Source organism: Pseudophryne corroboree, chromosome 1 (assembly GCF_028390025.1).
Source record: "Pseudophryne corroboree isolate aPseCor3 chromosome 1, aPseCor3.hap2, whole genome shotgun sequence".
Classification (NCBI taxonomy): domain Eukaryota; kingdom Metazoa; phylum Chordata; class Amphibia; order Anura; family Myobatrachidae; genus Pseudophryne; species Pseudophryne corroboree.
This window is the reverse complement of record NC_086444.1, coordinates 450,168,510-450,195,538: the sequence shown is the minus strand read 5'-3', so window position 1 is coordinate 450,195,538 and position 27,029 is coordinate 450,168,510. Positions and strand designations below refer to the sequence as shown.

The following is a 27,029-nucleotide window of genomic DNA, read 5'->3' as shown; positions in this document are numbered from 1 at the left end:
GCATCCACTACGGACTACGAGAAAATAAGATTTTACTCACCGGTAAATCTATTTCTCGTAGTCCGTAGTGGATGCTGGGACTCCGTAAGGACCATGGGGATTAGCGGCTCCGCAGGAGACTGGGCACAACTAAAGAAAGCTTTAGGACTACCTGGTGTGCACTGGCTCCTCCCACTAAGACCCTCCTCCAGACCTCAGTTAGGATACTGTGCCCGGAAGAGCTGACACAATAAGGAAGGATTTTGAATCCCGGGTAAGACTCATACCAGCCACACCAATCACACCGTATAACTCGTGATACTATACCCAGTTAACAGTATGAAATATAACTGAGCCTCTCAACAGATTGCTCAATAATAACCCTTTAGTTAGGCAATATCTATAAACAAGTATTGCAGACAATCCGCACTTGGGATGGGCGCCCAGCATCCACTACGGACTACGAGAAATAGATTTACCGGTGAGTAAAATCTTATTTTCTCTGACGTCCTAAGTGGATGCTGGGACTCCGTAAGGACCATGGGGATTATACCAAAGCTCCCAAACGGGCGGGAGAGTGCGGATGACTCTGCAGCACCGAATGAGCAAACTCTAGGTCCTCCTCAGCCAGGGTATCAAACTTGTAGACTCTTACAAAAATGTTTTAACCCGACCAAGTAACAGCTCGGCAAAGTTGTAAAGCCGAGACCCCTCGGGCAGCCGCCCAAGAAGAGCCCACTTTCCTCGTGGAATGGGCTTTTACAGATTTAGGGTGCGGCAGTCCAGCCGCAGAATGTGCAAGTTGAATCGTGCTACAGATCCAGCGAGCAATCGTCTGCTTAGAAGCAGGAGCACCCAGCTTGTTGGGTGCATACAGGAGAAATAGCGAGTCAGTTATCCTGACTCCAGCTGTCCTGGAAACATATACTTTTCAGGGCCCTGACTACGTCCAGTAACTTGGAATCCTCCAAGTCCCAAGTAGCCGCAGGCACCACAATAGGTTGGTTCACATGAAAAACTGATACCACCTTAGGAAGGAATTGGGAACGAGTCCTCCATTCCGCCTTATCCATATAAAATACAGATAAGGGCTTTTGTATGACAAAGCCGCCAATTCTGATACACGCCTGGCCGACGCCAAGGCCCACAGAATGACCACTTTCCACGTGAGGTATTATAGCTCCATGGATTTAAGTGGCTCAACCCAATGCGACTTCAGGAAATCCAACACCACGTTGAGATCCCACGGTGCCACTGGAGGCACAAACGGGGGCTGACTATGCAGCACTCCCTTAACAAAAGTCTGAACTTCAGGCAGTGAAGCCAGTTCAATTTTGGAAGAAAATCGATAGAGCCGAAATCTGGACCTTAATGGAACCCAATTTTAGGCCCATAGTCACCTCTGACTGTAGGAAGTGCAGAAATCGACCTAGCTGAAATTTCTCCTTTGGGGCCTTCCTGGCCTCACAGTACGCAACATATTTCCGCCATATGCGGTGATAATGGTTTGCGTTCACTTCTTTCCTAGCTTTAAATAGCGTAGGGATAACTTCCTCCGGAATTCCCTTTTCCTTCAGGATCCGGCGTTAAACCGCCATGCCGTCAAACGCAGCCGCGGTACGTTTTGGAACAGACAGGCCCCCTGCTGCAGCAGGTCCTGTCTGAGCGGCAGAGGCCATGGGTCCTCTGAGATCATTTCTTGGAGTTCTGGTTACCAAGCTCTTCTTGGCCAACCCGGAGCAATGAGTATAGTTCTTACTCCTCTCCTTCTTATTATTCTCATTACCCTGGGTAAGAGAGGCAGAGAAGGGAACACATACACCGACTGGTACACCCACGGTGTTACCAGAGCGTCCACAGCTATCGCCTGAGGGTCCTTGACCTGGCGCAATATCTTTGTAACTTTTAGTTGAGGCGGGACGCCATCATGTCCACCTGTGGCCTTTCCCAACGGTGTACAATCATTTGGAAGACTTCTGGATGAAGTCCCCACTCTCCCGGGTGGAGGTCGTGTCTTCTGAGAAAGTCTGCTTCTCAGTTGTCCACTCCGGGAATGAACACTGCTGACAGTGCTAACACATGATTTTCCGCCCATCGGAGAATCCTTGTGGCTTCTGCCATCGCCATCCTGCTTCTTGTGCCGCCCTGTCGGTTTACATGAGCGATGATGTTGTCTGACTGGATCAGCACCGGCCGGTGTTGAAGCAGGGGTCTAGCCTGACTTAGGGCATTGTAAATGGCCCTTAGTTCCAGAATATTTATGTGTAGGGAAGTCTCCTGACTTTTCCATAGCCTTGGAAGTTTCTTCCCTGTGTGACTGCCCCCCAGCCTCGAAGGCTGGCATCCGTGGTCACCAGGACCCAGTCCTGTATGCCGATTCTGCGGCCCCCTAGAAGGTGAGCACTCTGCAGCCACCACAACAGCGACACCCTGGCCCTTGGAGACAGGGTTATCCGCCGATGCATCTGAAGATGCGACCCGGACCACTTGTCCAACAGATCCCACTGGAAAATCCTTGCATGGGACCTGGCGAATGGAATTTCTTCGTAAGAAGTTACCATCTTTCCCAGGGCTCGCGTGCATTGATGCACCGACACCTGTATACGTATTAGGAGGTCCCTGTCTAGAGACGACAACTCCTTGGACTTCTCCTCCGGGAGAAACCCTTTTTATCCTGTTCTGTGTCCAGAACCATACTTAGGAACAGTAGACGCGTCGTAGGAACCAGCTGCGACTTTGGAATATTCAGAATCCAGCCGTGCTGTTGTAGCACTTCCCGAGATAGTGCTACTCCGACGAACAACTGCTCCCTGGACCTCGCCTTTAAGGAGATCGTCCAAGTACGGGATAATTATTTCGGCCATTACCTTGGTAAAGACCAACGGCAACGTCTGGAATTGGTAATGACAATCCTGTACCACAATTTTGAGGTACTCCTGGTGAAGAGGGTAAATGGGGACATGCAGGTAAGCATCCTTAATGTCCAGTGATACCATGAAATTCTCCAGGCTTGCAATAATCGCCCTGAGCGATTCCATTTTGAACTTGAACCTTCGTATATAAGTGTTCAAGGCTTTCAATTTTAGAATGGGTCTCACCGAACCGTCTGGTTTCGATACCACAACATTTTGGAATAGTAACCCCGGCCTTGTTGAAGGAGGGGTACCTTGATTTCACCTGCTGGAAGTACAGCTTGTGAATTGCCGCCAGTACTACCTTTCTCCGAGGGCAGCAGGCAAGGCTGATGTGAGGTAACGGCGAGGGGGAGTCGCCTCGAACTCCAGCCTGTATCCCTGTGATACTATTTGCAGAACCTAGGGATCCACCTGTGGGCAAGCCCACTGTTCCCTGAAGTTCCCGAGACGCGCCCCTACCGCACCTGTCTCCACCTGTGGAGCCCCAGCGTCATGCGGTGGACTCGGAGGAAGCGGGGGAAGATTTTTGATCCTGGGAACTGGCTGCTGGTGCAGCTTTTTCCTTCTTCCCTTGTCTCTGTGCAGAAAGGAAGCGCCTTTGACCCGCTTGCTTTTCTGAAGCCGAAAGGACTGTACCTGAAAATACGGTGCTTTCTTAGGCTGTGAGGAAACCTGAGGTAAAAAAAATTTCTTCCCAGCTTTTGCTGTGGATACGAGGTCCCAGAGACCATCCCCAAACAATTCCTCACCCTTATAAGGCAGAATCTCCATGTGCCTTTTACAGGCAGCATCACCTGTCCACTGCCGGGTTTCTAATACCCTCCTGGCAGAATGGACATTGCATTAATTCTGGATGCCAGCCGGCAAATATCCCTCTGTGCATCCTTTATATATAAGACGACGTCTTTAATATGCTCTATGTTAGCAAAATATTATCCCTGTCTTAGAGTATTAATATTATCTGACAGGGTATCAGATTACGCTGCAGCAGCACTATTTATGCTGAGGCAATTGCAGGTCTCAGTATATAACCTGAGTGTGTATATACAGACTTCAGGATAGCCTCCTGCTTGTTATCAGCAGGCTCCTTCAAGGTGGCCGTATCCTAAGACGGCAGTGCCACCTTTTTTGACAAACGTGTGAGCGCCTTATCCACCCTAAGGGATATCTCCCAACGTGACCTATCCTCTGGCGGGAAAGGGTACGCCATCAGTAACTTTTTAGAAATTACCAGTTTCTTATCGGGGGAACCCACGCTTCTTTACACACTTCATTCATTCATCTGATGGGGGAACAAAACACTGGCTGCTTTTTCTCCCCCAAAATAAAACCCCTTTTATGTGGTACTTGGGTTCATGTCAGAAATGCGTAACACATTTTTCATTGCCGAGATCATGTAACGGATGTTCCTAGTGGATTGTGTATATGTCTCAACCTCGTCGACACTGGAGTCAGACTCCGTGTCGACATCTGTGTCTGCCATCTGAGGTAACGGGCGTTTTTCTGAGCCCCTGATGGCCTTTGAGACGCCTGGGCAGGCGCGGGCTGAGAAGCCGTCTGTCCCACAGCTGTTACGTCATCCAGCCTTTTATGTAAGGAGTTGACATTGTCGGTTAATACCTTCCACCTATCCATCCACTCTGGTGTCGGCCCCACAGGGGGCGACATCCCATTTATCGGCCTCTGCTCCGCCTCCACGTAACCTTCCTCATCCAACATGTCGACACAGCCGTACCGACACACCGCACACACAAAGTCCTTTGGGGAGACAGAGAGAGAGTATGCCAGCACACACCAGAGCGCTATATAATGCAGGGATTAACACTATAACTGAGTGATTTTTTCCCCCAATAGCTGCTTGTATACATATATTGCGCCTAAATTTAGTGCCCCCCCCTCTCTTTTTAACCCTTTGAGCCTGAAAACTACAGGGGAGAGCCTGGGGAGCTGTCTTCCAGCTGCACTGTGAAGAAAAAATGGCGCCAGTGTGCTGAGGGAGAAGCCCCGCCTCTTTTTCGGCTGACTTTTCTCCCGCTTTTTTTATGGATTCTGGCAGGGGTAATTTATCACATATATAGCCCTGGGACTATATATTGTGATGATTTGCCAGCCAAGGTGTCTTATATTGCCCTCAGGGCGCCCCCCCCCAGCGCCCTGCACCCATCAGTGACCGGAGTGTGAGGTGTACATGAGGAGCAATGGCGCACAGCTGCAGATTTTCCAGACTCTTCATGCTTCTGGCTCTGTAAGGGGGACGGCGGCGCGGCTCCGGGATCGAACACCAAGGTCGGGTCCTGCGGTCGATCCCTCTGGAGCTAATGGTGTCCAGTAGCCTAAGAAGCCCAAACTACCACCTGTTAGGTAGGTTCGCTTCTTCTCCCCTTAGTCCCTCGCTGCAGTGAGTCTGTTGCCAGCAGATCTCACTGTAAAATAAAAAACCTAAATATACTTTCTTTCTAGGAGCTCAGGAGAGCCCCTAGTGTGCATCCAGCTCAGCCGGGCACAAGAATCTAACTGAGGTCTGGAGGAGGGTCTTAGTGGGAGGAGCCAGTGCACACCAGGTAGTCCTAAAGCTTTCTTTAGTTGTGCCCAGTCTCCTGCGGAGCCGCTAATCCCCATGGTCCTTACGGAGTCCCAGCATCCACTTAGGACGTCAGAGAAATAGATTTACCGGTAAGTAAAATCTTATTTTTTCTGTACAGAACCTCTGAACAGGTTCCATATATTGTATGTCCTCACAGTGTCCTGTTTGTATGATATAGTTGACATGATGATGATTATCTAGCTGCATAATTTCCGTGGATTTATTAAAATGAAACACATGTTAAAATTTGACATATTTCTGTTGCATTTATTGCATAGGTCATCCGCATATTTGTTTTTTAAGTTTGTGCGTATGGCGCAGCTTTGCTTCTTATCTAGCCTCACGGTAATATCTATCTTCATTTTCACAGAGGTGGCAGTATTGTGCTTGTCTCGTCTGTGGCAGGCTTTACCCCATTCCCAGTAAGTGAATTATTCTTATTGTTGCTACATGTGTCTCTCCAGTACTACTGTACAGTATAATGCATTTTATTGGCTCCGCTATTGTCTCATTGTTTCTATAGCCATGCATTACCGTTCCATGGTCATTCATATATCATCTCTGACTTTACATTTGCCATTTTCATTTCTTTATGTTCTTTGCCTTTTCTCTTATAACCACTATGATGCATCCAAGATCCTGTCCTCCTCTGACCGCTCAATCCACCCCACTCACCTCTTGGTCTGCACACAACAGTCTGGTATTACACACACATCACCAATTTCCATTCTACACCAAGGACTTTTTACCTAAATTAACTCACCATCTGGACCTCTGCATCACGGGCTGCTCATATTTTAAGGCAATCGTTTGGCCTAAGTTGATGTTTCACCCTACCACCTTTCCCCATGTGTTCTGTGTTGCCTAGTTATTGCTAACTTCATCCTGCCATACTGCTACTACCACCTTTCCCCAAGTGTTCTGTGTTGCCTAGTTATGACTAACTTCATCTTGCCATACTGCCACTACCACCTTTCCCCAAGTGTTCTGTGTTGCCTAGTTATTGCTAACTTCATCCTGCCATACTGCTACTACCACCTTTCCCCAAGTGTTCTGTGTTGCCTAGTTATTGCTAACTTCATCCTGCTAGACTGCTACTACCACCTTTCCCCAAGTGTTCTGTGTTGCCTAGTTATGACTAACTTCATACTGCTACTACCACCTTTCCCCAAGTGTTCTGTGTTGCCTAGTTATTGCTAACTTCATCCTGCCATACTGCTACTACCACCTTTCCCCAAGTGTTCTGTGTTGCCTAGTTATGTCTAACTTCATCCTGCCATACTGCTACTACCACCTTTCCCCAAGTGTTCTGTGTTGCCTAGTTATGACTAACTTCATCCTGCCATACTGCTACTACCACCTTTCCCCAAGTGTTCTGTGTTGCCTAGTTATGACTAACTTCATTCTGCCACACTGCTACTTGAAGTGCCTGTTTTCAAGGTTTGGGTACATATTGCGTTTCTTTTACTGCGTTACACATCTCTATGAATTGTTCCCCCTACCATGTTGTATATCAAAGGCATGTGGAACTGGTGTTTCTGTGTGTTCTTGTACTTTGTATGTCACTTTTTGTATTGTGTATTTCGTAAGCTGCTTTTTTGTATTTTCCAGTTATAGATCACATCTCCAAGTATTGCTAATCCCACCCATTGTAACCTATGTAGTTCTCCCAAGTTGGCTCCATCCCCTGGTACTTTTGTGGGTAGGATGAACAATCTGTGGAATTGATAACTCTGTAGGTATCTTGTATCTTGTTCTTAAATTATATTCCATACTTTGTATCTCTCTAAAGTTTAATCATATTCCATGTATTGATCATCCCACCAAATGTAACCTGCCGGAGATGGCTGCCTGGCCTGCTATTTTGTGGGTGGGATGAGCAATCTGCGGACCAGGTACTCTGGAATACCTTGCACTTTTATATTTCTCCTTCATCCACTAGGGGCCACTGGAGCGTAGTTACAATGGGGAATAGTAGGCAGTAATTGGGAGCTGGCACTTTAAAAAAAAAAAAATTCTAACCCTGTGGCTAGCTCCTCCCCCACTATCTCCCCTCCAAGCCAGTCTTAGTTTAGTGCCCAAGGGAGCTGGTTCACTTGGGTTTAGCTGAAGACATTTTTTCTTTTTTCTTTATTATTTTATTTTTCTTCACACACACGCACAGACTGGCAGCTCTGCCACTGCCAGTCTGCACCGTGGGAGCTGCCGGCGGGGTCCCATCGCAGCTGCGTGCGGCTCGGGATGGGCCCCGGCTGAGGGAGACACTGCGCTCTCCTGAGTTGGCGGACACCACTCCATCCAGCAGAAGATTCCGGCAGCACGGCAGCGGTGAGTATCTGACGGCCGGACACCGCTGCATGCGGCGTGTGTCGGGGCCACCCTCCACCACTGAAAGGTGTGTATATCCCCCCCACCCAGACTGTTGGGATGAAGGGGTGACAGGGGGGTTCTGAAGAATTGATTTTATCATTGGTGACTACAAGCACCCTTACAGCACCCTAACAACCCCCCCCCCCCCTCGGATTATTATTATTCATTTTTTATTTATTAAAAAAAAAAAAAAAAGTAACAGCGCTGTGCCGCGCTCCCGCTCGCCCGCCCGCCAGCCGCCCGCTCTCCTCACTGCTCGGATCCCCGCCAGCGCGGCTCACAGAGCCGCTACAGGGATCCGACATAAGCATTGCAGTTTTAAATTTGGCGCCGTCAAGGAGGGGGGCGGGGCTTAATCCCGCTCTACGCGCCCGGAAGTACAGCGCGCCGGGGACCCGTTCTTTTCCTGTCAGCAGCGCGGGACGGAGGCCACGCGACCACAGCAAAAGTAGTTACAGTGGGGAAGGGGGGCACTCGGGGGCACTACAGGTACAATATTTGTTTATTGCAGCCTGTCACTGCACACAGTATCGTGCAGGACAGATCGGCTGCTGTGGCTGAATTCTTTTCCCTGCTTCCCTCCCCTCCCTCCCATTCTGCCTATTGCTGTCTTCCTGTGGGGGAAGGGTATCAAGTTTAGGTGCTGCCATGGCCACTAAAGGCTCCAAGGCAGCTCAAAAGCAGGGTCAGGTTTTAGGTGAGGAGTCACAGCAATCAGCTCAGCCCTCCTCAGAACCCCAGAGCGCCCCGACATGGACGACACAACTCACAGAGGTGATGTCCCTGCTGACTGGGGAACTTAAAGCCTCTCGAAAAGATAGAGAGGCGGCCCAGTTCCGACAGCTTGTCCCGGTACCGGCGCCAGAACCTGCATGGGCAGTCTCATTGGCAAAGTCAGTGGAAGGGCTTTCCAGGGCTGTAATACCTTCCCAAGCCCCGTCCTTTAGTCCCCCCCAACAGGCTGCAAAAAAGAGATTGCTAGCCTCGGTGTTACAGGACTTTGACGATGATATGCCTCAATTAGATGAGGCGGGGGTAGATGTACAGGATATACAGGATGTGGATATCCAGGATACTGACGATCAGGTATATGGGGACTCTGAACCAGTAGCTCAGGGTATAGAGGCTCTTATTACTGCTATTCGCTCAGTGTTACAGGTGGAGGAGACGGAAGACATCTTACGCCCTTCAAGGTTTGGCACCGACCAATACCTGCCGGTGACTTTTCCAGTTTCGGAGGAGCTGGATGCTCTTATAACAACAGCCTGGAAGCATCCAGACGCGAAATTTCAGGTATCCAGAAAAATGTTGTCTTCCTATCCTTTTCCCGCAGATAGCAGAACACGCTATGAGAACTCTCCGATCGTGGATCCTTCGGTGTCTCATCTGTCCAAAAAGACGGTCCTGCCTGTTCCGGGGGCAACTTCTCTTAAGGAGGCGTCAGATAGGAAGTTGGAGTCTACCTTAAAGAATATTTACTCTGCGGCAGGGGTTTTGCAGCGCCCGGCGCAGGTAGGTTGTTGGGTCAACAAGGCAATCGAAGCTTGGGCGGAACAATTGTCCTCTGGAATTCGTGACGAATTACCGGCGGATCAATTGATAGACTTGGCAGAACACATCCGTGAATCAGCCCTTTATCTTTGCGAAGCGTCCAAGGACATAGGTGTTCTTGGAGCTAGAATTTCCGCTTTAACAATTGCGGCCCGCAGAGCGCTATGGCTCCGGCATTGGCATGCGGATACGGAATCCAAAAGGGCGGCAGAGGCGTTACCCTTTACGGGTGAGGTTCTGTTTGGTAAGGATCTGGATGCCTGGATCTCTACGGCCACGGGGGGTAGGTCGTCTTATCTTCCTTCTGCTGCTCCAGCCGCTCGCAGACCATATAGGGGTCCCTCTTTTCGATCCTTTCGTGCCCCTTCCAGGTTTCGAGGACAGGCCAGGGGTGGAGCTTCTACCTTCCGTGGCCATAGAGGTAGAGGCGGCGGCAGGGGTAGAGGTTCCGCAGCCTCAGCCCAGTCAGACGTTAAGTCTTCTGGCACTGCCACCGCATGACGGGCCTTCCTCCCACCTGGGAGATCACAGGGTGGGAGCTCGTTTGTGGGATTTCAAGGAGGTCTGGATACAGTCCTGCCCAGATGCTTGGGTCCGGGATCTCATCACTTGCGGTTACAAGCTCGTATTTCAGGAACAACCACCCCAGCGGTTCTTTACCACGGGTTTGCCAGTTTCCGACAACCGGGGAGTTGCCTTACAGACCGCGGTCCAGAAGCTTCTGTCTGCAAGGGTTGTGATCCCTGTTCCCTCGCATCATCGAAAACAGGGCTATTACTCAAGCCTGTTTCTAGTACCGAAGCCGGGCGGCTCAGTCAGACCAATCCTGAACTTGAAAGATCTCAATCCGTATTTGAAGGTGTTCAAGTTCAAGATGGAGTCCCTCCAGTCTGTTATTGTGGGGTTGGAAAAAGACGAGTTTCTGGCATCCTTAGACATCAAGGACGCATACTTACATGTTCCCATTTGGCCTCCTCACCAGGCCTTTCTCCGGTTCGCAATACAGGACGCTCATTTACAGTTCCAGGCCCTTCCTTTCGGTCTCTCTTCTGCCCCCAGAGTGTTCACAAAGATCATGGCGGTCATGATGGCCCTGCTTCGGAAGCAGGGTGTGACAATTGTTCCCTATCTGGACGATCTGCTAATAAAAGCAAGCTCAGCAGAACGGTTACTTCAGAATATCCGGATGACACAGGACCTTCTGATCCGACACGGGTGGGTCCTGAATTTTCCGAAGTCTCACTTATGCCCCGCACAACGGCTGTTGTTTCTGGGAATGATTCTCGACACAGTCCATCAGAGGGTTTTCCTTCCGCGGGACAAGATACTTTCTCTGCAGACACTGGTAAGACTGGTCCTTCAACACCGTCGGGTGTCAGTATATCTGTGCATTCGCCTGCTGGGAAAGATGGTAGCAGCGTTCGAGGCTCTTCCGTACGGTCGCTTCCACTCTCGACCGTTTCAGCTATGTCTTCTAAATCAATGGTCAGGATCTCATCTGTTCCTTCATCAGCGGGTGACTCTATCTCCAAAGGCACGGTCATCACTGCTCTGGTGGCTCCAATCGACCCATCTGTTGGAAGGAAGACGGTTCGGCATATGGGATTGGACTCTCCTCACCACGGACGCCAGTCTGCGAGGCTGGGGAGCAGTGACCCTGGGACATCAGTTTCAGGGGCGCTGGTCAATCCACGAATCCGCTCTCCACATAAACATCCTCGAACTAAGGGCGGTGTACAACGCCCTGCTGCAGGCACATCACCTCCTGCGAGGTCGAGCGGTCAGAGTTCAGTCCGACAACGCCACGACGGTAGCATACATCAACCGTCAGGGCGGCACTCGCAGCCGCGCAGCGATGAGGGAAGTCACCAACATCCTTCTCTGGGCGGAGAAGTATGCCCTGTACTTCTCGGCAATATTCATTCCGGGAGTGGACAATTGGGAAGCCGACTATCTAAGCCGGCAGGACATGCACCCGGGAGAATGGTCACTACATCCCCAGGTGTTTTGGCAACTGGTCCGCCGGTGGGGAAAACCACAGATCGATCTCATGGCGTCCCGCCTGAACCATCAGTTGCCTCTTTACTACTCTCGGACGAGGGACCCGGCGGCGGCGGGCGTGGATGCTCTCACGGCTCCTTGGAATTTCCAGTTTGTTTACCTCTTTCCTCCGTTCCCGCTGTTGCCGAAGGTTCTGCAACGCATCAAGAGAGAAGACGCTCTGGTTCTCCTAGTGGCTCCAGATTGGCCACGCAGGGTTTGGTACTCCGCTCTACATCTGTTGTCGGTGGCCGAGCCTTGGACCCTACCACTACGAGACGACCTTCTACAACAGGGTCCTTTTTGTTATCCAGACTTACGCAGGCTACGTTTGACGGCGTGGCTGTTGAGAAAGCCATCTTGACAAGGAAGGGGATTCCTCGTACAGTTATACCTACTATGCTTCGGGCTAGAAAGTCGGTTACATCTTCTCACTACTACCGCATTTGGAAGGCTTATGTAGCATGGTGTGAACGTCGAGAATATTCTCCTTCCGTGTATAGCTTAGCCCGTCTTCTCCGTTTTTTGCAGGCGGGTTTTTCAGCAGGCCTAAGACTGGGCTCACTAAAAGTGCAGGTCTCTGCTCTTTCGGTTTACTTCCAGAAACGGTTAGCCTTGCTGCCTGAGGTTCAGACCTTCTTTCAGGGGGTTCTTCGAATACAGCCTCCCTTCCGTCCTCCGACAGCGCCATGGGACCTCAGTCTGGTCCTGTCCTTTCTGCAGTCTTCATTGTTTGAGCCCCTGGAATCAGTAGAGATAAAATATCTCACCTGGAAGGTGGTTCTGCTCCTGGCGCTGGCTTCAGCTAGACGAGTGTCAGAACTAGGGGCTCTCTCTTGCAGGTCTCCTTACCTGGTGTTTCATGCGGATAGGGCCGAGCTTCGTACTCGTATGTCCTTTCTACCAAAAGTGGTGTCTGATTTTCACATCAATCAGCCGCTTGTAGTACCGGCCCTCTCAGGGGACTCTCCGGATGTGAGATCATTGGACGTTGTAAGAGCGCTCAAGATCTATGTGAATAGGACTTCGGCTATTCGGAAGTCTGATTCCTTATTTGTGCTGTACGACGCTGCCCGCCGTGGTTGGCCGGCCTCTAAGCAGACCTTGTCTCGATGGATTCGACTGACCATCAGACAAGCTTATTTGGCGGCTTCTCGGGAACCTCCATCTTCCATTTCAGCACACTCCACACGCTCTGTGGGACCTTCTTGGGCGGCTGCTCTCTATGACTACTTTATGTCGGGCGGCTACTTGGTCCGGCCGTCATACGTTTGTCAAATTCTACAAGTTTGACACTTTTGCGGCCTCTGCATCTCACTTTGGCCGAGCGGTTTTACAGGACTCTCAGCGCTCTCCCACCCGTTCTGGGAGCTCTGGGACGTCCCCATTGTAACTACGCTCCAGTGGCCCCTAGTGGATGAAGGAGAAATCAGGATTTTGGTACTTACCGATAAATCCCTTTCTCCGATTCCACAGGGGCCACTGGACGCCCGCCCAGCGCTGTTCCTCCTTGTTGTTTTTTGCTTAACGATTTGCGGTTCAATTAATGACCGCTTGTTGAGTTCAGGTTATCCTGTTTATTATTAGGTTCGATTCCAGGGTTAGTTTGGGTTATCCTGGTTGAGTAGACGTCAATAACCTCCTCTACCTTATGGTTTTCTCTATTACAGCTCTCCTTGGGCACAGTTTTACGTAGACTGGCTTGGAGGGGAGATAGTAGGGGAGGAGCTAGCCACAGGGTTAGAATTTTTTTTTATTTTAAAGTGCCAGCTCCCAATTACTGCCTACTATTCCCCATTGTAACTACGCTCCAGTGGCCCCTGTGGAATCGGAGAAAGGGATTTATCGGTAAGTACCAAAATCCTGATTTCTTATTTTGTAGTCAATCACTGTAACCATTGTGCATTCAGGATGGCTGACTCCATCATGGTTTATTTCCTGAAACTGCATAGCACTTTTACTCCTTTCGGAGAAACGTTCTATATAAATAAACATTATTGTGTCCTTTCTGATGCAGGTTCTCCCTGAAATTGTTTTGTAATTCTCTCCTAGGCTCTGGGCCCATACAGTGTCAGTAAGACGGCATTGCTTGGCCTCACCAAGGCTCTTGCACCAGAATTATCCCCTCTGAACATCAGAGTAAATTGTCTTGCACCTGGTCTCATCCGCACCAAGTTCAGTTCAGCTGTGAGTCTTTAATAATGTTAAATAAGGGTGTGTACGATTGTGAAATGGATGCTAAAAGCTGGGATAGTGAGACTTAATTAGCACTACTGAGGGGAGACAGCATCCTTTGTACACCTAAATGGTTAACCCACAAGGAACAAAGTCAATATACAAAAAAATCATAGGGTAGGTATCACAAAATGGTGCTGATCAGGTGACTGGAGGATGGAAAAGGATAGCTTAGGAAATCTACAATAAAATATCATTAAATAAAACTTCCCTTGAAATGGATGCTGACACTTTCTTGCCAGACTTGCATACATAAAATATGAAAGAATATGTGGTCGGAATAACATTATACAATATATAGGTATGAGAAACAAAGCAGTCCTCTTGTAGTAGGTATAACCATACATGTAATTCAGGGACTACAGTATATGATAAAATTCATTCAATTTATTAAAATGTCATAATCACAGGGTAAAAACAGTCAAAATGACACAGCAGACAGAAACCAGCAATAATAAAACGGAATGGGCTTTCATCACGGGCTACAGTAATCAATACAGAGAAGCAAAAGCTATTTCCTACTAAAGAGGACTGTGTTGTTTCTCATACCTATATATTGCATAATATTCTTTCACATTTTATGTACCTGAGTCTGGCAAGAAAGTGTCAGCATCCATATCAAGGGAAGTTTTATTCAATTATACATGTTATTGTACTTTTACTACACTATCCTTTTCCTTCCTCCATTCTCCAGGCACCCGATCAGCACCATTTTGCCACATCTACCCTGTTGTGAAATTGAATTGCGGTTGTGAGCAGATTAGTTTCTGTGTGGGTCCGTGCAGCTCGGAAGGTGAATGGGTGTGTAGTACAGGTCGGTTTACATGAAGGTGAGCTGTACAGTCTTTCTCTCTCCACAGCTGTGGAAGAATGAATCAGTCTTGGAGCAACTAACGACCTCTCTAGGTATTAGCAGGTAAGCACTGGAATCATCCTAGTTTTGGAATACACTAACCATCAGTGTTGGATAATTGCTTACAATATATACTGGAGAAGAACAGGATAAGAAAACAACACTATAACAGATTACTGACTTGGTTCTTATTAGTGAGAACTTCCCATGTTACAACGTATGTATTCATTAGCAGCCACACTGACCACACATATGACTCTGCACACGTGTGCTTTCTGTGTACCCATAACTAGAGGTGTGCAAGTGGTGCTATCATCCAGGCCAGGGTGCAGCACCTAGCATCCAAATGTCACCTGTATTTGGCTTGCAAGGTGCTTGGCGCTCGTGTGTGGGGCAGGTCCCAGAAGCATTAGTGGCCTGCTATGGTACTGTGTACTGTTGATTTTCTATGGTTGTATGCATCTTCCAGTGTGGCAGAGGGACTACTACACATGCGTGGTCCCGCTGACCACACATGCACAACCTCCATTTCCGGAGGAAGGTTCTGGGGGGAACCCTTTGCCGGGGAGGTTTTGCTGTATGTAGCCCATAGGCTTCAGTGAAGTCAGTCTCCGGAATGCTTCCCATTCCAGAAATTGGTAAATTTGTCAGCATCGCATCCCCCATAGGAACCTATGGAGGATGTAGCTGATGGCGGAAATAGAGGGATCTCTGCTGCGGTCCCTCCTGCATACATTCAGGTGATACTAAATATTTGTGGCTAACCCCTGAAAACTGGTGTTTTCGGGGAAACAGCCACAAATATTTCTTTCTATATGGTCCCCATAGTCGGTTATCTATGCCTCTTACAGGCTATATTTTACCTGTGAGCGGAGAACTTGTATGCAAGCTTAGTCTTGGCAGGTAGGATACAGCAATGGTAGCATCACTAGTGCACGGTCAGCATTACATAGGAAGGGAAAATAAACCTATTATAAGCTCAGTAAGGGTTTGTCATTTCCAATGTCTCCAGGGCAAAATAAATTATTTCTCTAACGTCCTAGTGGATGCTGGGGACTCCGTAAGGACCATGGGGAATAGACGGGCTCCGCAGGAGACAGGGCACTTTAAGAAAGAATTAGGAATACTGGTGTGCACTGGCTCCTCCCTCTATGTCCCTCCTCCAGACCTCAGTTTGAATCTGTGCCCGGACGAGCTGGGTGCACTTTAGTGAGCTCTCCTGAGCTTGCTAAATAGAAAGTATTTTGTTAGGATTTTTTTTATTTTCAGAGAGATCTGCTGGCAACAGACTCTCTGCTACATGGGACTGAGGGGAGAGAAGCAGCCATACTCACTGTGGATAGGTCATGCTTCTTAGGCTACTGGACACCATTAGCTCCAGAGGGATCGTACACAGGAACGCACCCTTGGTCGTCCGATCCCAGAGCCGCGCTGCCGGCCCCCTCGCAGAGCCAGAAGCCGGCGTGAAAAGCAAGAAGACCTCAATAACGGCGGCAGAAGACTCCAGTCTTCATATGAGGTAGCGCACAGCACTGCAGCTGTGCGCCATTGCTCCCACATTAAACCCACACACTCCGGTCACTGTAGGGTGCAGGGGGGGGGGGGGGGGGGGGGCGGCGCCCTGGGCAGCAATTAGAGACCTCTTGGCAAAGTGGGCATATATACAGTTGGGCACTGTATATATGCATGAGCCCCCGCCATGATTTTACACAAAATCGCGGGACAGAAGCCCGCCGCTGAGGAGGCGGGGCTTCTTCCTCAGCACTCACCAGCGCCATTTTCTCTCCACAGCTCCGCTGAGAGGAAGCTCCCCAGGCTCTGCCCTGCAGATTCACGGTAGAAAGAGGGTAAAAAGAAAGGGGGGGCACATAAATTTAGCGCAAAATCAGTATATACAGCAGCTACTGGGTAAACACTAAGTTACTGTGTAATTCCTGGGTCATATAGCGCTGGGGTGTGTGCTGGCATACTCTCTCTCTGTCTCTCCAAAAGGCCTTGTGGGGGTTCTGTCCTCAAATAGAGCATCCCCTGTGTGTGTGGTGTGTCGGTACGCTTGTGTCGGCATGTTTGACGAGGAAGGCTATGTGGAAGCAGAGCAGGTACAAATGAATTTGGGATCGCCGCCGACGCCCGATTGGATGGATATGTGGAAGGTTTTAAATGATAATGTTAATTCCTTGCATAAAAGGTTGGATAAAGCTAAAGCCTTGGGACAGTCAGGGTCTCAACACATGCCTGCTCCTACAGCGCAGAGGCCGTCAGGGTCTCAAAATCGCCCACTATCCCAAATTGTTGACACAGATATCGACACGGATTCTGACTCCAGTGTCGATGGCGATGATGCAAAGTTGCAGCCTAAAATGGCTAAAGCCATCCGCTACATGATTATAGCAATGAAGGATGTATTGCACATCTCAGAGGAAAACCCAGTCCCTGACAAGAGGGTTTATATGTTTGAGGAAAAAAGGCATAAGGTGACCTTTCCCCCTTCACATGAGTTATGTGAAAAAGCTTGGGAATCTCCCGATAGAAAAATGCAGATTTCAAACGGTTGCTTATGGCGTATCCTTTCCCGCCAACGGGAAGACAAAGCTTTGACACGCTTATCTAAGAAGGTAGCCCTGCCGTCACAGGATACGGCCACCCTAAAAGATCCTGCGGATAGAAAGCAGGAAGGTATCCTGAAGTCCATTTATACACATTCAGGTACCCTACTAAGGCCGGCAATTGCGTCGGCCTGGATGTGTAGTGCTGTAGCAGCATGGACAGAGACTTTGGGGTAAATTTACTAAGATTCGTATATTCCCGTTTCAGGTCAAAGTTCAATCACGAATGACATCGAAAGTGTAAAACTGCAACTTTTTGAATTTGTTACGATGGATTTACTAAGCTGTCGTATTCGGGTTTTTCTTTTCTTCCGATGTCGATGTCATTCGTGTTTTTTTTGTGTTTTTTACGGCAGAGATTAGCAAAACACTGCCGACTTTTTTACAATTAATCTCGGCCGGATCTGTGTGATCCGTGCTGGGGTTCTATTTTTTTTTTTTTTTTAATTAAACACTGTAAAATTTTTAAAAAAAATTGCGTGGGGTCCCCCCTCCTAAGCATAACCAGCCTCGGGCTCTTTGAGCCGATCCTGGTTGCCGAAATATGGGAAAAAAAATGACAGGTGTTCCCCCATATTTAAGCAACCAGCATCGGGCTCTGCGCCTGGTCCTGGTTCCAAAAATACGGGGGACAAAAAGAGTAGGGGTCCCCCGTATTTTTAAAACCAGCACCGGGCTCCACTAGCTGGACAGATAATGCCACAGCCGGGGGTCACTTTTATATAGTGCCCTGCGGCCGTGGCATCAAAAATCCATCTAGTCACCCCTGGCCGGGGTACCCTGGGGGAGTGGGGACCCCTTCAATCAAGGGGTCCCCCCCCCCCCCCAGCCACCCAAGGGCCAGGGGTGAAGCCCGAGGCTGTCCCCCCCCATCCAATGGGCTGCGGATGGGGAGGCTGATAGCCTTTGTTGTAAAAGAAAAGATATTGTTTTTAGTAGCAGTACTACAAGGCCCAGCAAGCCTCCCCCGCATGCTGGTACTTGGAGAACCACAAGTACCAGCATGCGACGGAAAAACGGGCCCGCTGGTACCTGTAGTACTACTACTAAAAAAATACCCAAAAAAAGACAAGACACACACACCGTGAAAGTATAATTTTATTACATACATACACACATACATACATACTTACCTTAAGTTCCCACGCAGGTCGGTCCTCTTCTCCAGTAGAATCCAAGGGGTACCTGTTGAAGAAATTATACTCACGAGATCCAGGGGTCCAGGCTCCTCGGGAAATCCAGGGGTAATCCACGTACTTGAAAAAAATAACAAAACGGTGTCCCGACCACGAACTGGAAGGGGACCCATGTTTGCACATGGGTCACCTTTCCACGAATGCCAGAAACCCACTTTGACTTCTGTCTAAGTGGGTTTCTTCAGCCAATCAGGGAGCGCCACGTTGTAGCACTCTCCTGATCAGCTGTGTGCTCCTGTCCTCACTGTCAGGCAGCACACGGCAGTGTTACAATGTAGCGCCTATGCGCTACATTGTAACCAATGATGGGAACTTTCTGCCCTGCGGTTGACCTAAAGTGACGTCATCGCTGAGCAAAGAGCCCGAGGCTGGTTATGCTTAGGAGGGAGGACCCCACGCAATTTTTTTTTTAAATTTTACAGTGTTTAATTAAAAAAAAAAAAAAAATAGAACCCCAGCACGGATCACACAGATCCGGCCGAGATTAATTGTAAAAAAGTCGGCAATTTTTTTTGAAAAAATAAGCACTTTCCCACCCCTTCCCACTGATATACATGCACGGATCTCATGGATCCGTGCATGCCTATCCAATCACGAATAAAAAAAAAAGGTCTGTTTTTTTTTAGCACTTTTTTACGAGTTGTAATTTTTCACGGCAGTGTTTGTTTTTTTTTTGCTTTGCACTTCTTAGTAAATGACCGAGATTCATACTTAAACAGCCGCGTTTTGACCGATGGTGTATTCATTCGTAATTTTTTACTTGGACTTGCAAAAAATTACGAATGCCCTCATCTCTGCCGTGATTAGTGTTTAGTAAATTACCGAGATGACACTTTGATGAAAAAACGGCATCTCGGTCAAAATCGGGAGCTTAGTAAATTTCCCCCTTTATCTGAGGAACTTGATACCTTGGACAAGGATACTATATTACTGACCCTGGGGCATATAAAAGACGCTGTCCTATATATGAGAGATGCCCAGAGAGACATTAGCCTACTGGGCTCTAGAATAAATGCAATGTCGATTTCTGCCAGAAGGGTCCTGTGGACTCGGCAATGGACAGGTGATGCCGACTCAAAAAGGCACATGGGGGTTTTACCTTACAAGGGTGAGGAATTGTTTGGGGACGGTCTCTCGGACCTAGTTTCCACAGCTACGGCTGGGAAGTCAAATTTTTTGCCATATATTCCCTAACAACCTAAGAAAGCACCATATTACCAAATGCAGTCCTTTCGATCACAAAGAGGCAAGAGAGTCCGAGGTGCGTCCTTTCTTGCCAGAGGCAGGGGTAGAGGAAAGAAGCTGCACAATACAGCTAGTTCCCAGGAACATAAGTCCTCCCCGGCTGCCACTAAATCCACCGCATGACGCTGGGGCTCCACAGGTGGAGCCAGGATTGGTGGGGGCGCGTCTCCGAAATTTCAGCCACCAGTGGGTTCGCTCACGGGTGGATCCCTGGGCTATACAGATTGTATCTCAGGGATACAAGCTGGAATTCGAAGTGATGCCCCCTCACCGTTACCTCAAATCGGCCCTGCCAGCTTCCCCCATAGAGAGGGAAATAGTGTTAGCGGCCATTCACAAATTATATCTCCAGCAGGTGGTGGTAAAGGTTCCCCTCCTTCAACAGGGTAGGGGTTACTATTCGACAATGTTTGTGGTACCGAAACCGGACGGTTCGGTCAGACCCATATTGAATTTAAAATCCCTGAACAGTTACCTGAAACTGTTCAAGTTCAAGATGGAATCGCTCAGAGCGGTCATTGCAAGCCTGGAAGAGGGGGATTTTATGGTGTCTCTGGACATAAAGGATGCTTACCTGCATGTCCCCATTTATCCACCTCATCAGGAGTACCTCAGATTTGTGGTACAGGACTGTCATTACCAATTCCAGACGTTGCCGTTTGGTCTGTCCACGGCACCGAGAATATTTACCACGGTAATGGTAGAAATTATGGTGCTTCTGCGAAAGCAAGGAGTCACAATTATCCCATACTTGGACGATCTCCTCATAAAGGCGAGGTCCAGAGAGCAGTTGCTGATCAGCGTAGCACACTCTTGGGAAGTGTTGCAACAGCACGGCTGGATTCTGAATATTCCAAAGTCGCAGCTGATTCCTACGACGCGTCTGCCCTTCCTTGGCATGATTCTGGACACAGACCAGAAGAAGGTTTTTCTCCTGACGGAGAAGGCTCAGGAGCTCGTGACTCTGGTCAGAGACCTCTTAAAACCAAAACAGGTGTCTGTGCATCACTGCACGCGAGTCCTGGGAAAGATGGTGGCGTCATACGAGGCCATTCCCTTCGGCAGGTTCCATGCGAGGACCTTTCAGTGGGATCTGTTGGACAAGTGGTCCGGATCGCATCTTCAGATGCATCGGCTGATCACCATATCCCCCAGGGCCAGGGTGTCTCTTCTGTGGTGGCTGCAGAGTGCTCACCTTCTCGAGGGTCGCAGGTTCGGCATTCAGGACTGGGTCCTGGTGACCACGGATGCAAGCCTCCGAGGGTGGGGGGCAGTCACACAGGGAAGAAATTTCCAGGGTCTGTGGTCAAGTCAGGAGACTTGTCTGCACATCAATATCCTGGAACTAAGGGCCATATACAACGCCCTAAGTCAAGCGGAACCTCTGCTTCGCAACCATCCGGTGCTGATTCAGTCAGACAACATCACCGCAGTGGCTCATGTAAACCGCCAAGGCGGCACAAGAAGCAGGGTGGCGATGGCGGAAGCCACCAGAATTCTTTGCTGGGCGGAGAATCACGTAAAAGCACTGTCAGCAGTGTTCATTCCGGGAGTGGACAACTGGGAAGCAGACTTCCTCAGCAGGCACGACCTCCACCCGGGAGAGTGGGGACTTCATCAAGAAGTCTTCACACAGATTACAAGTCGATGGGAACTGCCACAGGTGGACATGATGGCATCCCGCCTCAACAAAAAGCTACAAATGTATTGCGCCAGGTCAAGAGACCCTCAGGCGATAGCTATGGACGCACTAGTGACACCGTGGGTGTTCCAGTCGGTTTATGTGTTTCCTCCTCTTCCTCTTATACCCAAGGTGCTGAGAATCGTAAGAAAAAGAGGAGTGAGAACAATACTCATTGTTCCGGATTGGCCAAGAAGGACTTGGTATCCGGAACTGCAAGAAATGCTCACAGAGGACCCATGGCCTCTGCCTCTCAGACAGGATCTGTTGCAACAGGGGACCTGTCTGTTCCAAGACTTACCGCGGCTGCGTTTGACAGCATGGCGGTTGAACGCCGGATCCTAGCAGAAAAAGGCATTCCGGATGAGGTTATTCCTACGCTAATAAAGGCCAGGAAGGACGTGACGGCTAAACATTATCACCGTATATGGCGAAAATATGTTGCTTGGTGTGAGGCCAGGAATGCCCCTACAGAGGAATTCCAGCTTGGCCGTTTCCTTCACTTCCTACAGTCGGGAGTGACTTTGGGCTTAAAATTGGGGTCCATTAAGGTCCAGATTTCAGCCCTATCCATTTTCTTTCAAAAGGAACTGGCTTCTCTTCCTGAAGTTCAGACGTTTGTAAAGGGAGTGCTGCATATTCAGCCCCCTTTTGTGCCACCAGTGGCACCTTGGGATCTTAACGTGGTGTTGAGTTTCCTGAAATCACACTGGTTTGAGCCACTTTAAACCGTGGAGTTAAAATATCTCACGTGGAAGGTGGTCATGCTATTGGCCTTGGCTTCGGCTAGGAGTGTGTCAGAACTGGCGGCTTTGTCACATAAAAGCCCCTATCTGGTTTTCCATATGGACAGGGCAGAATTACGGACTCGTCCGCAATTTCTGCCAAAAGTGGTGTCCTCTTTTCATTTGAACCAACCTATTGTGGTGCCTGCGGCTACTCGTGACTTGGAGGATTCCAAGTTACTAGATGTAGTCAGGGCTTTGAAGGTTTATGTAGCCAGAACGGCTGGAGTCAGGAAAACTGAGTCGCTGTTTATCCTGTATGCATCCAGCAAGCTGGGTGCTCCTGCTTCAAAGCAAACTATTGCTCGCTGGATCTGTAACACGATTCAGCAGGCTCATTCTGCGTCTGGATTGCCGCCTCCAAAATCAGTAAAAGCCCATTCCACAAGGAAGGTGGGCTCTTCTTGGGCGGCTGCCCGAGGGGTCTCGGCATTACAGCTTTGCCGAGCAGCTACTTGGTCGGGTTCAAACACTTTTGCAAAGTTCTACAAGTTTGATACCCTGGCTGAGGAGGACCTTGTGTTTGCTCATTCGGTGCTGCAGAGTCATCCGCACTCTCCCGCCCGTTTGGGAGCTTTGGTATAATCCCCATGGTCCTTACGGAGTCCCCAGCATCCACTAGGACGTTAGAGAAAATAAGATTTTACTTACCGGTAAATCTATTTCTCGTAGTCCGTAGTGGATCCTGGGCGCCCGTCCCAAGTGCGGACTTCTTCTGCAATACTTGTATATAGTTATTGCTTACATAAGGGTTATGTTATGGTTGCATCAGGTTTATCTGGTGCTCTGTTGTTGTTCATACTGTTAACTGGGTAAGTTTATCACGAGTTATACGGTGTGATTGGTGTGGCTGGTATGAGTCTTACCCTGGATTCCAAAATCCTTTCCTTGTACTGTCAGCTCTTCCGGGCACAGTTTCCTTAACTGAGGTCTGGAGGAGGGACATAGAGGGAGGAGCCAGTGCACACCAGTATTCCTAATTCTTTCTAAAAGTGCCCTGTCTCCTGTGGAGCCCGTCTATTCCCCATGGTCCTTACGGAGTCCCCAGCATCTACTACGGACTACGAGAAATAGATTTACCGGTAAGTAAAATCTTATTTTTTTTCTATTGCTAAGGATAGTAATTATGGATTTGTCAAGACTGAGGAGCTTCTTATGCCCAGTAAATTAAATAACTCCACCAAAACTGTAAATTTAATTCCAGATACAATTCAGTGAGGGAAACAATAATACTGAATATGAAGTACATGGTGTTCATTGTTGGCAGGTCCCCCAGTGTCTGTACAACTTGCCCTTCTGAAACAGCTCTTACTTCAAACGAGACAGCATGGTATCAGTGTCTATCACCTGGTAACTTGCTATTTAAACAGAGGATCAGCAAGTAGAGAATGTTATGTCATTAGGGGACCGCCGAAGGTCTCAGTGTTGCTTCTTCCTCCTACCACTGACATACTTGGGACTCATTTCATTGGTTCACCTGTGGTCTTGTTAGCTTCTGTAAGTTTCCACAGCTGTTATAGTAGCAATGTTTGATGGTAAATAAGACGTCCGTACTATGGATGCAGCAAAAATAGAGCATGATTCTGGGTGCATCAAGTGCTTAGTGAGTACTATGACCATTTATCAGAGTTGAATGGTCCACCGTAGAGTCATTTCGTTTAACTGTTCTGCAGGTAAATGCTAGTGTTTTATCTACAGTATACAAGTTCTTAGTATCTAGAATCTCTTGTAAATAAATGTGAATGTCTACATGTATTCATAGTTGGCCACATCTATGTGACCACACAGCCTCCATCCATCCGATTGTGAAAGTAGCTATCACTATTACAACGCCTTTGCACCAGTTCAATCCTGATTGCAAGAGATTGGTATGAAATCACACAGATATCTGCATACGCACAGGTCTTAACAGCACGTAATTCCACTTACAAGCAACACGGTGTGCTTACCCTGTGCGCAAATGCCTGGTTCCCGCCCAGTTACACCAACTCACCTGCAAGTGTAGATACAAATGAGATCAGTAGCAGACTGAATTGCCAGTAACTGTCCTAAGCTATTTATGCCGGCCCTGCTGCATGCGCAGATTACTAAAAACTGCGATATCCGTCTTCAGACGGACATGCAACTCTGAATCAGGTCCTTATAGTGTTTAATGTCTTACCCAAGAGTTGTGTATAAAACAGATCCAGGCCCCAGATGTGTACTTTTGTGACCATCTGGTGGAGTGTGTACTGTACATTTGCTGTATATTTTATACATGCACTATAGATGAAACAATTATGCACAAACTGTTTTGCAAATAATCCGTACGCTAACTGCTTCATAACTATTTTCCTTCACATACTCTTACTGCTGTGATACAGATCTGTCAATCAGCTAGATCAATGTCGCTTTCTCATCCTACTGTGAAACCTGATATATTCATTTTCATTTGTGTATCATTCAATATATTGATCTGTTTGTGTTTTTACTTTGATAAATGTATGGTAGCTATATACTAACATGATGGTTCTTACCACAGAATTGGGGAGCCAGAAGACTGTGGCGGAGCAGTCTCCTTCCTCTGCTCTCCTGATGCTGCATATATCACCGGGGAAACTGTAGTGGTTTCAGGAGGTGGACACTCTCGTCTATGAGCATCACACTGAAATGTTTTATCCTCACTACTGTATCATTTGGTCTGACAATAAATTTTCTAGAATGGTCCAAGTTTATTAAGAAGTGAGCCTCATATGTTATTGATCTATTGCTGAGTGGTTTTCCCTATTACTAGTGTGCTATGAACACTTAAGGAGGTTGAGGGCCACAGAAAAGCTGCAGACGACCATTTTCAGCCTGGAGGCCATCAATAGAAGACTTCATCTTGGTCACTAGGGGTTTCCTTACAAAAAGCCAATTATTTCTGATAAATGTATGCTGCTGTCACTCCCACACACTATTAATCCTGCTTTTACTGACCCTTATAAGTCTATAAGGGATCAACTATATAGACATATAAATGAAACATTTGTTCTGATCTTAAGTACAAAACAAATCTGTATGAATATTTGTAAATTATTGGGCTTTGTATTGCTATAAAAAGGGATAATTTATATGACGTACTGATTTTTCATGTTACATTTGAAAATAAATAAGAACATGACTGAAGATTGACATAAAGATATTAAAGGTATTCCAATATTAATAAACTCCAGTTAACATAAAGCTCTCCTCCCCCAGCTGGAAGATCTGTAAAGGGTGATGTGCCTGTAACTGACGATCTGCTTTTCTTCTACAGGACGGAGATACGGCCATTTTTGTGTGTGTTTGGTATTGAGTAAGGCAGCTTTTTGGATGACTTTACTAATAGACACCATTATGCAGTACCATACTGTAATAGAACTGGTTATGGAGAGGAAAATGTACGTACAGAGTAAGAGCCTAATTCAGATCTGATCCGAACTGCAGATGCATATGCGCCGGAACATGCGACTGCTACAACGCGCTTCACCAGTCAGCAACGAGATGGTGCAAAGGATCCATTTGCACGGGTGTTCGCAAGGTGATTGACAGGAAGAGGCTGTTTGTGGGTGGCCACTGACCGTTTTCAGGGAATGTCTGGGAAAAACGCAGACTGGCTCAAGCATTTTCAGGGAGGGTGTCTGACGTCGCCTCCGATCCCGATCAGCAGGATTCAATCGCACTGGATAAGTAAGTCCTGGGCTGCGCAGAGACTGCACAAACTAATTTTTGTGCAGCTCTGCAACACATGCGATCGCACACTTGCACAGCGATTTAACCCTTCCCTTGTAGGCGGCAACTATCTGATCACAGAGCAGCAAAAATCGCAGCCCAGCCCAGATCTGAATTAGGCCCCAAATCTGGAAACACATATCCAGATTGTTTCCACCGAGCATTCTTTACTATAGCGTACAAAGAGGAAACAGGGGCAAGCTCTGTATAAATCACAGTAAGTGATAAGCATGCCGGGAAGATGTATTATTATGTTGCAGATAATAAATGTAGAACCAGAAAGACCATGTAGCAATAAAAATTATTCTATATGAGCACAGAGCTTAGCTGTACAAATGCATCTAATTGTCAAGTCTCGTTTGGTACTCCTTAAGGCAGTGGTTCCTCAAACTGTGTGCTGTGGCACCCAAGGGTGCCTCAGGACACTTGGAGGGGTGCCCTGGATTGGTGGTCCAGGACCAATTAAAATTATTTACAGTCAATGTAATAGGCAAAACCAGTGCTTGTGGCTTCCAAGCATGAAAAATGTGGACAAACAGAAGCGAATCCCGTCCTTCACCACACAACTGAACCTACGGATGACATATGAACACAATTTACTTAATGTAATATCTTTTTCTGAATAAGAAACTTTTGGCCTAGGGGTGCCATGAGAAAAATTCTGATACTCTAGGGTGCCATGATTCAAAAAAGTTTGGGAACCACTGCCCTTAGGAATATCTGTCTGCACATATTTTCTCTAACGTCCTTGAGGATGCTGGGACTCCGTAAGGACCATGGGGAATAGACGGGCTCCGCAGGAGATAGGGCACTTTAAGAAAGCTTTGGACTCTGGGTGTGCACTGGCTCCTCCCTCTATGCCCCTCCTCCAGACCTCAGTTTTACACTGTGCCCAGAGCAAGATGGGTGCACTGCAGAGAGCTCTCCAGAGTTCTCTGCCTAGAAGCATTTTTGTTTGTTTTTTTTTTTTCTCTGACGTCCTAGTGGATGCTGGGTACTCCGTAAGGACCATGGGGAATAGACGGGCTCCACAGGAGACTGGGCACTCTAAAAGAAAGATTAGGTACTATCTGGTGTGCACTGGCTCCTCCCTCTATGCCCCTCCTCCAGACCTCAGTTAGAATCTGTGCCCGGCTTGAGCTGGTTGCACACTAGGGGCTCTCCTGAGCTTCTAGTAAAAGTATTTGTTAGGTTTTTTATTTTCAGTGAGATCTGCTGGCAACAGACTCACTGCTACGAGGGACTTAGGGGAGAGAA

The 27,029-nt window shown here is 48.1% G+C and overlaps 1 protein-coding gene across 5 annotated transcripts in view; it reads left to right on the top strand.

The window, feature by feature from the left end:
* Nucleotides 1–24,761, top strand: part of LOC134892263 (dehydrogenase/reductase SDR family member 4-like) — a 95,913-nt gene extending 71,152 nt beyond the window's left edge. For all 5 annotated transcript variants that reach the window (XM_063913599.1, XM_063913596.1, XM_063913597.1 and 2 more), the window contains 4 exons: nt 5,849–5,900; nt 13,492–13,626; nt 14,535–14,590; nt 24,562–24,761. In XM_063913599.1, coding sequence (XP_063769669.1) covers nt 5,849–5,900; nt 13,492–13,626; nt 14,535–14,590; nt 24,562–24,676 — 358 coding nt within the window. In that variant the 3' untranslated portion in view covers nt 24,677–24,761. The remainder of the gene's footprint in view (nt 1–5,848; nt 5,901–13,491; nt 13,627–14,534; nt 14,591–24,561) is intronic.
* The last annotated feature ends 2,268 nt before the right edge of the window (nt 24,762–27,029 follow it).